Here is a 12,897-nt window from a genome sequence, read left to right on the forward strand (position 1 = left end):
GGAGAAGAAAGGGATAAAGAAAGTGGGGGTGATCAGAAGGAGGAATGAAGCATGAGAGACTATGGTCTCTGAGAAACAAACTGAGGGCTTCAGAGGGGAGGGGGTGAGGGGAATGGGATAGGTTGGTGATGGGTAGTAAGGAGGGCACGTATTGCATGGTGCACTGGGTGTTATACGCAACTAATGAATCATCGAACTTTACCTCAAAAACCAGGGATGTACTGTATGGTGACTAACAAAATATAATCAAAAATATTCTAAGAAAAAAAAATTAAAAAATAAAAGAATTTGAATGATGGATACAAGCCTATATGTGTTTCTAGAACCCTATCCTCATCTCTATATTATCAGTGAAGTCAGGAATTTAAAAACAGATAAACTATCAGAAGAGTTAATTTTATTCTTAAATTATGGTAAAGACCCTTTTTAATATAGCCATTTGTATTGAGCTTTTTCGTTTCATCAAAAATGTGTGAAAATTAATTCCAACAATTAAAATATTTGTCAGCTAAATGCATGCTTAACATGCATCATGTCTGAATGATTAGAATGGAGAGTAAGAGGACTATCTGACCATCACTTTCGACCAATTAACTAATTTAACAAACGTTTAATGCTGATCATATTCTAAGTCCTAAGGATACAGGCCCTGCCTCCTAAAAAGTTACAAACCAATCACTTAATATTTATATTGTCTTTTTTAATAAGATATAAGCTCCTTGAGGAGAGGGAGGGAGAAGTTTAGCATGGTACAGTTTTAACAAATGCCGTAAGTAACCAAAAATTAGACTCTCCGGGAAGTTTTCTCAGTGAGCCTTAGTAAACTCTGATCACACCTCATTTTATGTCTCTTCTGTCTTAATGTATCCAATTCGTTACTCAGCTACATACTTCTTGTTTGGATGTGTTCCTAAGAGTTTATGGTAAATCTCTTTTATTTCAACAAGTCATAGTAGCCATGGGATTCCCTCAAATCCCATGGGTTTAAAGGAATCCCAAGACAAAGCTTCTTAGAAAATATTCTTTTTGTGATACAAGTAGTTAGCCCCTTGTATGTAACTGTTTTGTACTCTTTTTGGGAGTAGGGGAAGAGATATCAAATTCTCCTAATGTTGAGCCATCTGTATATTCTTTCTTTCTTTGTTTTGTTTTAATGAATTGGGTCCCTCAATTGAGGCTTAATAATCACTGAGGGAAAGACAGCTTCTTCTAATGTTTTCTGTGCTTTTCTCTCCCTCCCTCATCTTCACTGACCCGTCTTTCTGTAACGTTTCAAATCATTGGTTCTCGAAAGTGCTTTACTGTCACTTGATTGTCTATATTTCCTTTTCCATTTCTTAGTCCTTCAGTGTAATATTCCAGAGATCATGTCCATCCAGATTTGTGTGACTCCCAACCAACCAAGCTAATGTCAGAGTCCACTGTATGCTTTGCAGAAAGGGTTTCCTAGACTTCTAAATTCATTTTTGCTCTGTAGAATGGGTGATTCTCTGTTTTAAGTTATTTCCTGAAAAATGGAGAGTTTATGTACCTTGGACGTTCACTCTAATCAGAGGATACTTCTTATGCTTCTACAGTTCTAGCAGTATTAGTGCCTCCCATACCAAGAGCATCAATCTGACCTCCTTCGTAGTCAAGGAGGGTCACAAAGAGGGGATACTTAAACTTTGGTGGCCCCTGGGGAAACATTTAGGATACTATACCAGGAAAAAATGGTGGAATGGTCCTTGTTGGGAAAGACCTTCTGAGCAGGAGAGGATTGAGGAAAGAACCAATCATCAAATGGATTTCAGTCCTACCATCACCTTCAGGTAGCTGTAAGGCTTTGAACAACTCCCTCAAACCACAGGGGCTTCAATATCCTTTTCTGTAAAATGAAACAGTTAAGCAAAATGATCTCTATGAACCTTTCCAACTCCTTTATTCAATGTGCCTTTATGACTGATGGCATAATTTCTAAGTTTTCAGAGTATTCTTGGTTCCTGACATGGCAAACTTTGTAAGCTACTTTGCAGATTTTGAAGATACAGGTGCATTTGTGTACATTTCTTTAAATTTAGTAATTAAGCTTCCCACTTTCAAATTTCCTAATGAGGACACACCACACACACACACACACACACACACACACACACACAGACGCATACACGCTACTGTATCTTTATATTTTACTGATCGAAATACTTATTGAAGATTGTATATACAACATAGACTTTTGATTATAGATTTTTGCATTTGGCAATTTAAAGTCTTACTTAAATGATCTTCTGTAGAACACCTTGGATTTATCAGTAATCTTTAGCGCAGGGGAATATTTATTCTGCTAACTGAACATCAGGTGCTGTTGCTATCTCTATAAACTAACTGTAATATCCCCTGTTCCTCAAAGTGTGGCCCAGAGCCCACTGGCATCCACATCACCTGAGACTGGGTAGAAATGCAGAATGCCCCCCCCCACACCTATGAATTTTAACCAGATGCTCGGGTAATTCACGTGCGCACAAAAGTTCTAGAAGTGCTATTATACATTATAGTGCTTCCTGAACTGGTTTAAAATAAGTGAGTTTTTTTCTATAAGGGAATGAATAAATGGGAAAATTAATTTAGCAAAGTGAATTGCTATAATTCAGTGTGCTACTGGACTTAGACTTATAAAAACTTAGAGTTGATTACCTCCCCTATTTTTTTTTAAATATTGTTCTAGGTCTACTTTTATAAAGGGCAGGGGGCCAGGGAAATGGATAAAAAGTATATTCTGTCCATGACCCCCTTGAAATACTATGTATATCATTGAAAATCAATATGAAGAATATTAAAATACTATTTTCTATACCATTAGGTAATAACCCAATATGTTACTTCTGTTTCACTTTGTACCTGATTCCATAATGCATTGCTGTCATACATAAAGTATTATAAAGAGAAAAAAGTATTTTCCAACTATGTGGTAACACTCTGAAATAAGTAAATAATTAAATAAAATGAGGATATAAAAGTCAAGGATAAATTTAAACAAAACAGACCAAGCTTCTAGCTGCAGCTCTGAGATTGTGTGAGTTTTCAACTATTCACCTAATCTTTCTGGGTTCCTGTTTCTTCATCTAGAAAATGAGAGAATGATCTCAATTTCACATCCAAGCTCTAGAATTCTGAAATCTAGTATGTCTGAAATCAATGCCTGTTTTGCCATCTATTGAAATTCAATATGGAATCTCAGAAGTGGCATAAATAAGTCATTCTGGGATTGCTGCTATTTTACTCACCAAGAACAGCAGCATATGGGCTAACAACCACCCCCTGGTGCTAATGTAAAGATGTTGCCCCCCAGAGTTTTACTCTAGGCAAGGGGCAAGGAGCATATAAGCATAGCAGAACATATTTTATTTAACACAGGGAAAGTTATCTTAGTTTCCCTCATCCTGAGTCACCGAATCAAATTGTTTAAATCCATCCCTGTTGTTAACTACCCAACTCACTCACATGGTCTCCATGTGTCCTGGGTGGAAGGTGAAAGCTTCCACCTCCCATAGCCTCCCAGAGCAGAGAGAGGCCTGTGGAGAGGTAGTTACACCTGAAAAGTCACCTAGTTAGTTACTCTGGCCTAGATAATAAATTCGCAGGCCTTTCAGGGAGCTAATTATTGAGCCTGCTATGTGGTTCACTGACAGAATTGCTTGTTTGTGGGAAGAAACATATCTGTGCATTGCTTTTTCCATTACCACTATTTCTATCATCATAAATAAGAATCAATAGGCCATTTCAAGTAACATATGCTCACCACCATTTAGCATCGCAGTGTCAGCCATATGCAGGCTAAGCAGCAGCGTCCCAACCTCCTGGCTAAGGATTAAAACCCAACAGACAAGGAAAGTACTTCAAATGCTGTAGGTAAGACACTGTACGTGCGTGTTATCAATAAAAGGGCAAGAGAAATCCGTTCTTTGCTTCTGTATCTGTAGCAGGGTCTGGCACAGGGCAGGTCATCCAAAATGAATAAACAAGTGAATCACGATGAATGAACAGATGAATGAGGCAAAGGGAGGATTTAAGATGCTCTATGGGGCCTACTGAATTTATTGGGTTGGTCAGGGATGTTCTGATAAGGGCACAGAGAGCTATTCACGATTCATGATGAAGAAACGAAGTGCAGGACACAGTGTGAGCCGAGAGGGAGCCTTCTTCGGGGGAGCATAGACCTAGGACGACCTCCCACATACTCCAGGCTTGCAATGTTCACTATTTGGCCTCACTGTGGAAGATGAGAAATCAGAATGACAGCCATAGAAAAGTCAAGCGAGACCTCAAAAGAATAACTCTCCACTGCCGATGAAATTCTTGCCCGACTAAACAATAGCAGATTAGGGGCTGATCAGAGGAAAAAGACAGGAAAAAGACAAAATGAGGTAGTGAAGGGGAACAGTGGGAGAGGAGCTCAGGCAGAGGCCTGAGTGGGGAAATGGGTCTGTGAAAAACGTGCAAAGACAGGGAGAGATGATGAAAACCCACAGTTCTCGGGGGGGGGGGGGGGGGGGGGGCTGTGGGTGTCTGGGTTGTGCGGAGTGGAGAGGCATGAAGGCTGAGAATGGAACAAGGGAGGGAGGGCGTAAAGGAAAGAGAGGTCAGATAAATGTCTATAAAATAACACCCATCACCACTGATAACAAGTACAAAGAATCCTTTTTTCTTCTTGAGAAAGACAAAGGGAATTTTAAGTAGGATTAAGTAGTAGTAGCTTTCAGAACTCAGCAGCTCTCAGAAGCAATAATAACTACATAAATAGCTAAGTGGATGGTAGGAATTGTTTCACTTTGGCATTTGGCCAGCATATCAGAGTTAACAGTAATATCACATCTTTTTGAAAGCTTTCCTAAGATTCTAGGGGGGTAAATCATCTCAGAAAACTGTTTGCACCAAGTTAATTTTAGGAAGAGGTTGCTCCTCACTGCTTGAAGACATTCTATCTCCCGAAAATTGATAAGACAGAAGCCCTCCCCTGCTGGGAAGCACTCTCTTATCCATGTAAATACATTGCCGGTATCGCCCCCAACGGAAGCAAATTATTACGTTCACAGATTATCATTGCCTGATGTAAAATTTTACTCAGAACATAACACACAAATGATACCCTAAATGCAGCAAAAAGGCCCTTGAAGATACGCTCTTTCACACAGTTCCCTAACTTTTCGACTCACTGTGGTTGGTTAAACACGAACTCCGTAAGGCCAAATTCCGAAACATGCACATCTATATCCATTCATTTCTGAACTGGATGGGATTGGACAAACTGGAAATAAAAATAATTTTCAAACCCTGGACACCCTACTCATGACTATCCATAGATTTTTCCTTCTTAAGTATATTTGACCACAAACGTGATGGATCGTCTTTCCTCCCCAAAAACAAGAGATGAAAACTGAGTGTTGACGGTAATGTGGGGCACAAACATCTTCTCTCAACATCTGGAAGTATTCACGTGTTACTGTTTCAAAAAAAATTAAATTATAGGGCGCCTGGGTGGCTCAGTCAATTGAGTGTCCGACTCTTGACTTTTTGACTCTGGTCATGAGAGCAGGGTTGTGAGATTGAGACCCCCCACCTCCCAGCAGGCTCCGCACTCATCAGAGAGTCTGCTTCTCTCTCTCTCTGCCCCCTCCTTCTGCCCCCCCCCCCCCGCCACAAGCACACGCTGTCTCTCTCTGTCTCTCTCAAATAAATAAATACATCTTTAAAAACAAATTAAGTTAGAACATTGCATCATTTTTTCTTTTCCACCCAGAAACAAGTTATTTCAGTACCACTCACAATGGAATTTGCCTGAAAATCCATTTACTAATCCCATTCCCTAAGGGTGCACTTGCCCTAACACTTGGCGTAAACACCATTTTCATTGCGCTAGAAATAGTTCTAACTGGACAGACTTTTACGATTTTAGCAATACCCAAATGAAATTGAAGGAATCTGAAGCAGACATGCCACCACGTCTGGGCTGTACCATAGCCCAGGTCAGAATTCATGCCTGAATTAAGTATCAGTATAGACCATCCACAGATGCTAAAAGGACATCCACATACAGCAACTTTTTTTTTTTTGAAAATAGGAGTTTAGAGAAAATAGAGTTTAGATTCTGAAAACAGTCTATTACAAATTATGATTAATTAATAACTAATTTCCTACCAACTTTATATAGAGAGAGAATGGAGTTCAGCTACTTCATTAACTGGTGGACTTTCACTGACATGGTCTAAATGACAGTGAGCTGTGAATACGTGTACACGATCAGGCAGTAACACTCAGAAGTCAGAACTAAGGACAATGCAAAATTTATCTGAAAGAAAGCACAGAAGTTACTCTGTACACTCCCCTTTCAAATCCTTCTATAAACGGGGCATTCTTTATTTCCCATTATTCTTTAACATGCACCCTTCTTTCCAATACACTGACCCCTTCCCTGTCCTTCCCACGTCTCCATGCCATGCCCTACTCTGTGCCTTTGTCCTACTGGCCCACCTTTTCCCTCATCTTGGATGCTCTTTCTCAAATCTTTCTTATCAAACACTCATTTCTTCCATGAAGTTTTGAATTTTACAACTTGAACTTACAGTCATATATTTTCTGAAGTGCCGTAATATTTATGTCCAAATCTAGCTTTTAATTATAGGATTTTTCTCCCTCTACCTATGTGTAATTCTGTGTGTGTCTTTTTCCCTAACTGAATCACATTATTTAGAGGTAACACTTCCCTCTTAATGCCTCTCCTTAAAGCTTCTGTCAAGAGCCTATCCCACAGCTAATTTCTCTTTCTCTAGCTACTCCTTCTGAATACTATATTTCTCTGAAATACATGCTCAAGTGTGCTCTATACTAAAGAAAACTTTTGTAATCCTGCTTCTTTCTCAAGTTTTTCACCATATCTACTTTTTTTCTTTGCCAGACTTTTTAAAAAAGCATTCTTTCCCCCATTTCCTCTCTGTGGCTCTATCTCAGCCCCTCACAATCCGAGTCTACCACACTTCTCATCCCTCAGCCACGCCTCTCAGCAGCACCCACACTGCATGCACACCATCTCTTCTCCGGCTCCCTGAGACGGCACCTTCCACCAAACTCACTGGCCCTTCCTGGCTCCTCCCCTAGAATCTTCCGTCATCATCCCTCAGCTCTGCTTCAACTCCTTTGGCAATTGCATCTCTGCCCTGGTCTTTAACTTTCAGGTCTCCACCTGCCACTCAAAAGCCTGCATTTTTAGTGCTGGATTCTCTCTGGGGTCCTAGACCTGATGCTGCCACCTGCTGGGTAGTTCCATGGGGCCACCTCAAAACCAAATTCAAGTCTGTCCCCTCCAAATCTACCATTCATTCTGTTTTCTCTGCTGACTAATTACATCACCCTTTTCCTAGACCTGGCTGGTAGAGGTTTCACGTTCAGAGCCTCCATCACTTACCCCCACACCAGGGTTCGTCACTCACCACAAACTGTCAATAAGACTTCCCAGGACTTCTTTCCTCTGTGTTCTGCCCAGACCAGCACATCCTTGTTTAGGCTGTGACTGTCCATCACTAGGACTACCAGACAGGCCCTGACTGAACTTTCTCCTTTCTCTCTCCTGATCTCCAGTCCTCCTCACACTTCTGCCAAGGGAATCTGCTTGAAACAGGTATCTGAGCAATGCCCTAGATGAAAAGCCTTGAGTAATTCTATCCTACAGGCAGGAGAAAGCCCAAACCCCCCAGCACTGGAGTTCCTGGAAACAACTTGAAGACCTTGCATGACATGACTCCAGCCTATCTCTTTGCCACGTTGGCCATCACTCTTCCTCTCACTTGACCCCCTCTTCCCTCACTCCAGCCACCCTGATTTGTCCCCCTGTAGCTTGAACAAAGGAGGCTTGCCCTAGATCCTGGAAGATCTTGCCATCATATCTTCACATGGCTGACAACATCTTGCCATTCTGGTCTCATCTCCAATGTCACCTGCTTGGAGAAGCATTCTGTGACTGCACAGCCTACTTGCCACCCTCCCAGCCAATACCACCTGTGCAGCCTTTCACACCCACTCCCTTGTATTTCCTGTAAGCACACCTCAGCATCTGGAAGTCTCTGTTCATTTATATGTTTCCTTATTTAGTGTCTGTCTCCTCTCACTGGAGTGTAAGCCCCATGAGCACAGACATCACCTCCATTCCAGTTCCTGGAAGGGTGCCTGGCATGCAGGAAGCCTGAAGTCAGACCGCTCCACAATGTGCCACCCATTTTTCACACCCTCATCCTTACCCTGTGTATATGCCTGCTCTAGCATTGACCATATTGTATCTTCTCTTGAGCAGCTATTTCCAGAGGAAGTGATTAGAGGGAAAGGAGGAGCTATCAAAATATGGGAGTGACGGGTAGATGAGGAAGGGATATATGGTTATAAAATGCTCATTCAAGTTTTGTAGTATTCAATGTAAGAAGATTTATGCACCTTTGTTAAAATTATCCTTGATGTTTTGTGGGTTTTGATCCTGTTATTAACAGGATTCTTTAAATTTCATTTTCCACATGTTAGATTCTATAAAAGAACATACATACATATATATATATATATATATATATATATATATAAAAGAAAATATATATATATTTATATTCTATAAAAGAACATATATATATGTGTGTGTATATATATATATACACACACACATATATATATGCGCACACACACACACACATATATGGATAAAAGTCAAGGTTTTTTATATTGACCTTGTACCTATGATTTTGCTAAATTCAGTGCTTAATTCTAAGTAATTTTTAAAATTCCATAGGTGGTTCTATATACATAATCATGTTATCTGAAAATAAAAAATGTTTCATTCTTACATTCAAAATATGTGCATTTAATATCACTATTATTCTTAAGCATATGATATAGAAGGTAAAGCATCAAAAAAATTATAGCTGCAAGAGCTAAGCAGGATATGGGGGACAATTATATTATAGGGAACATGGGTTGAAATAGTGGGGGAAAAAAAGACTGTCTTATACCAATGTATTATGATCTATCATCTTCACTACACGTTAATTTCCTGCAGACCAGTATCATTTCTTGCTTATTTGTCTATATCCCACCAAGACTATTAAAGTATTCTGCCCATAGTAGAAACTCAATAAATGTTTTTAAATAGAATCCAGATATCCCAGTGTTGGGCATATTGCATGTGGTCAAGAAATACACGTTGACTGTAAGACCCAATGAGTATACAGAGGTTTGTTGAATGATCAGTGTATGCTCAACCTTGATGAGAAACTAATAAGAGGCATGGAGAAATAGAAGATACTCTGATCATTATCCATATAGAAAAACTTGGTCATTTCTCAGGTAATGATAAAGCAAACACACCAAGGAAAACATTACAGTGGTTACCTGTGCATTTCTTTATATGGCTGTTCCTCTTTCCATGTGATCCTAACTTGCATCCAAAATTCTCCTCCCAAAATTCTGCAAACCACACATTTCTTCGATTATTGGCAAGAGTTCGGCTTCTAAAATAGCGATCAAACCCTATTTCAGAGAAGAAAGGTATAAACTTAATATTCTTTCAAAATCGAAACCAAATACTGTCAGAGCTTTTAAATGGATATTATGTTATATTGCAATCATTGCATGAGGGAAAAAAAAAAAAAAAGCCCAAAACATATTAACAAATGGGAGAGAACCAGTAGCCCAGAAACCAGTCTTCCCTTATGGTAAAAGCCAAGGGTAATCAATGGACAGTATGATCACCCTCAGTCTTCACCATTTAGGCACCTGGCTCAATGTAACAGAGAGCCTGTTGCTGGTACCATCCTAACAACAGCCTCTCCTCTACACCGCAGCCACCAGCAACCTTCTGCTAGATCTTCAGAACCAACTCACACTACTCTCATTCTTCTCTCTGTCTCCTAGTAGGAATCAATGTCCCAGCTTTCTATGCTTCTACTGGCCTCAAAATGTATCCGTCCTATATATTCCATTTTCAGCTAATCCAAAAAACTGATCAATGTTGATGTAATCTTATGGGGTCATGGGTAATGGGCCAAAGTGTCAGCCTGCTCAGGCGACCACCTCATTGAAGGGAGACCACCCGGAACTATGCCTTACTCCAAAAGATAATGGGGAAGGTCGGAATTCCAGTCACTGCTAAGACCATCGGAAAGGCTATCTGGGAGACAGACGTCCTTTCAGGGAGGCTCCATATCTTTGCTGTTGTGTTAATTTATCTGTAGGGTCAGCCCTGCCTCGCATCTCCATTTTTTATAAAGTAGCACTCTCCCCATGACAGTGCTGTAACCACCATCTGTCCCATAGAAATATGCAAGCTTAGAGGACAATATCATGGAAATAGCTAAGGCCAACTATAACTCCCTTTTTTTAAGAAAAAAAAATCTAATGGGTACTCTTTTCTAATGAAAAATATGCTGGGTCAAATTGTCACTGTCTTGGTAATTCTCCCATCAGAATTAAAACTTCTATCCAGAGTAATTAACAATGGGTGCATTTCATCCTATGCTGATACTCATCTTGTCTTTGAGTTTTGATTCAATTGAAATGAAACAAATTTTCTGTGGCTTGTCCTTACCATCAATTGATGCTCTTTTGGGCAAAATCGTCACAGCCCCTTCTGCAATCTCCTCCTGTTGATAAACAGGTGCTATTTTGGATCCCCAACTATCTGAGCCAATCCAGAGAAAATGACCACTTTGATTTAATTTCTTTGCTGCTTCCAATATCCTCCTAAGGAGTAAAAAGAAATATAACATGCCATGTTTATCAAGAAACACTACACTTAGAAATGGTACAAGACCAGCTCTGTCAAATTATACACACTCAGTAAGTCACCGTTAAACGAGTCAATCACTAACTGCCTGAGTCTTATCATTTCTAAAGGAAACGTATTGGAAGCTTAACTCCAGCACCTGTTAATCAGCCTCATCCTTAACCTCATTCACATCACTCTATCATCCTTACTCGTCTCGCTTCTTTCAGTCCTCAGGTTTTGCCCTATAGCCATTTCAGACTTAGAAACTAGAAGGCTGTTGTGTCTCCGCAGCAGAAGGAAGGCAGTCTGTAATTGCATGAGAACGTTGCAATTCCTGTGAAATCTCACAAGATTTTACATTGAACATGAACTATGTTAAAAAAAAAAAAAAAAGATGCATGTTGGAAATGTGATCCTACATCAGGAAGAAAATTAATCAGCACCTGATATCATCTTCATTGGCAAACATAATCACCGCCCGAGCATTAGGTGTTTCTAGCAGGCGTTTGATAATTTTTTCAAATTCTCCAGGTCTTGGTTCACGCGGGATTTTCTGTGATTGAGCAATGCAAACGCCACCTATTTCAAAAAGAAAGAGAGAGAGAGTGACTCAGAAAAGGCACTTATTTAATTCACCAACTTAATGAGGTTAGCTACTTTATAAAAACATATGATTCAATGCAGTATATTGTTTTTCAAAACATGTGTCATTCTCACCTATTAAAAGTAATCATGTTTGTTTGCATTACAATAAATATAAAATAAATGGCATCAATTATTTAATCATACATTAGTGTCGTTGTTTTATTTTCCAAGTTTCAACATTATTTTTGTGGATAACTATAATAAAACCAAAGGGTACAAAATGTGTAATGAGAGTCAAGGAGCACAAAGAATGGCTGTTTTGATTCATTTGACGTAAGTTGAAAAACAAGTGCCTGGATTAGTAATATGAGTATGTCTTATAGGTGAGACCATTTGTTAAGTAAAAAGATCCTTTTCCTATTTTTATTAGTATACCTCCTTTAAAGTTAATTTCATTTTACAGCTCATAGTATTACAGGAAAATTTTTGTGCATCAGCAAAATGGTATGTTATGAGACAAGTGGTATTTGAGACTATTTGAGACACAGGCAAGTCCCAAAGATTCAAACCCTCAGCTGACATTATGTGTCCACCAAGAAAATAAAAATGGCAGAAATCCCATCCCATTATCATACCAAAAAAAGAAAAAAGAAAGAAAGAAAGAAAGAAAGAAAGAAAGAAAGAAAGAACTCTTCCTTTGGCTTTTCCTTCTAAGACAATAAGAGACCAAAGAGAAAAGTTTAGAAAATATTTCTGCCACCTCTCAGGGTTCCTCAGTCTCAGTGGAATAGAAAGAGAACTTATTCTAATATTAGAAGAAAAAGGAATATTAGCAATATGCTTTTGGTGCATTATGGCTTAAAAAGGCTTTTTTTTTTTAGTCAGATGAAAATTAAATCACCATTTATAACATCGCTTCAGTAAGCAAAGGCATCTTTATTTCCAAACAAATGCCAATACATTCAGTCACCCTAACATCACTAGGTTCCATTATATGTAATGTATTGGGCTGGACACCGGAAATCCTTAATCTAATCCAGGAATTACCATCTACTCTGGGAGACAGGCATCCCAAAAAATTATCATAGAATATGTGGTAAATTTTAGAATTAAGAGGATATACCTACACAATGGGAACACAAAGGAAGGAGTAACTTAAGTGCTTGAGAGAGCTGGATTTTAAAGAGCAAATATGCATCCATCTAGGGACAAAAGTGGGGCATTTCTGGTAGAGGTCCAGGTATGAAAGAACCTTGTTTGATTATGGTCTATGGTCAAGACCGGCTGGTGCTGAGGTTGGAAAGAATAGCCACGCCCAGCCTGAGAATGACTTTGTTAGACATGCCGAATAATTTGGACTTTATCTTGAAAACAATGGGAATCCACTAAAAGTTCATAAGTAGGAGAATTACATGATGAGTTTTATGCCTAACCCTAACCCTAACCCTAACCCTAACCCTAACCCTCAGGTAGCCAAGTAAAGAAGAAATGTCTGGTAGCCAAACAATGGGTGTCCAGTGTGCTGTGATCAGACTTAC

General features: G+C 39.3%; 1 protein-coding gene across 2 annotated transcripts in view; it reads right to left on the minus strand.

The window, feature by feature from the left end:
* The window catches only part of GRM8 (glutamate metabotropic receptor 8), a 713,246-nt gene that overhangs the window by 374,505 nt on the left and 325,844 nt on the right, over positions 1-12,897 (minus strand). The window contains exons 3-5 of one of the 2 annotated variants that reach the window (XM_044389552.3): positions 11,218-11,353; positions 10,595-10,749; positions 9,400-9,537 (exon numbers count right to left, since the gene is read on the minus strand). In XM_044389552.3, the coding sequence (XP_044245487.1) occupies positions 9,400-9,537; positions 10,595-10,749; positions 11,218-11,353 (429 nt within the window). The remainder of the gene's footprint in view (positions 1-9,399; positions 9,538-10,594; positions 10,750-11,217; positions 11,354-12,897) is intronic. The other variant, XM_044389555.3, reaches the window with a different exon arrangement.

Source organism: Ursus arctos, unplaced genomic scaffold (genome assembly GCF_023065955.2).
Source record: "Ursus arctos isolate Adak ecotype North America unplaced genomic scaffold, UrsArc2.0 scaffold_3, whole genome shotgun sequence".
Classification (NCBI taxonomy): domain Eukaryota; kingdom Metazoa; phylum Chordata; class Mammalia; order Carnivora; family Ursidae; genus Ursus; species Ursus arctos.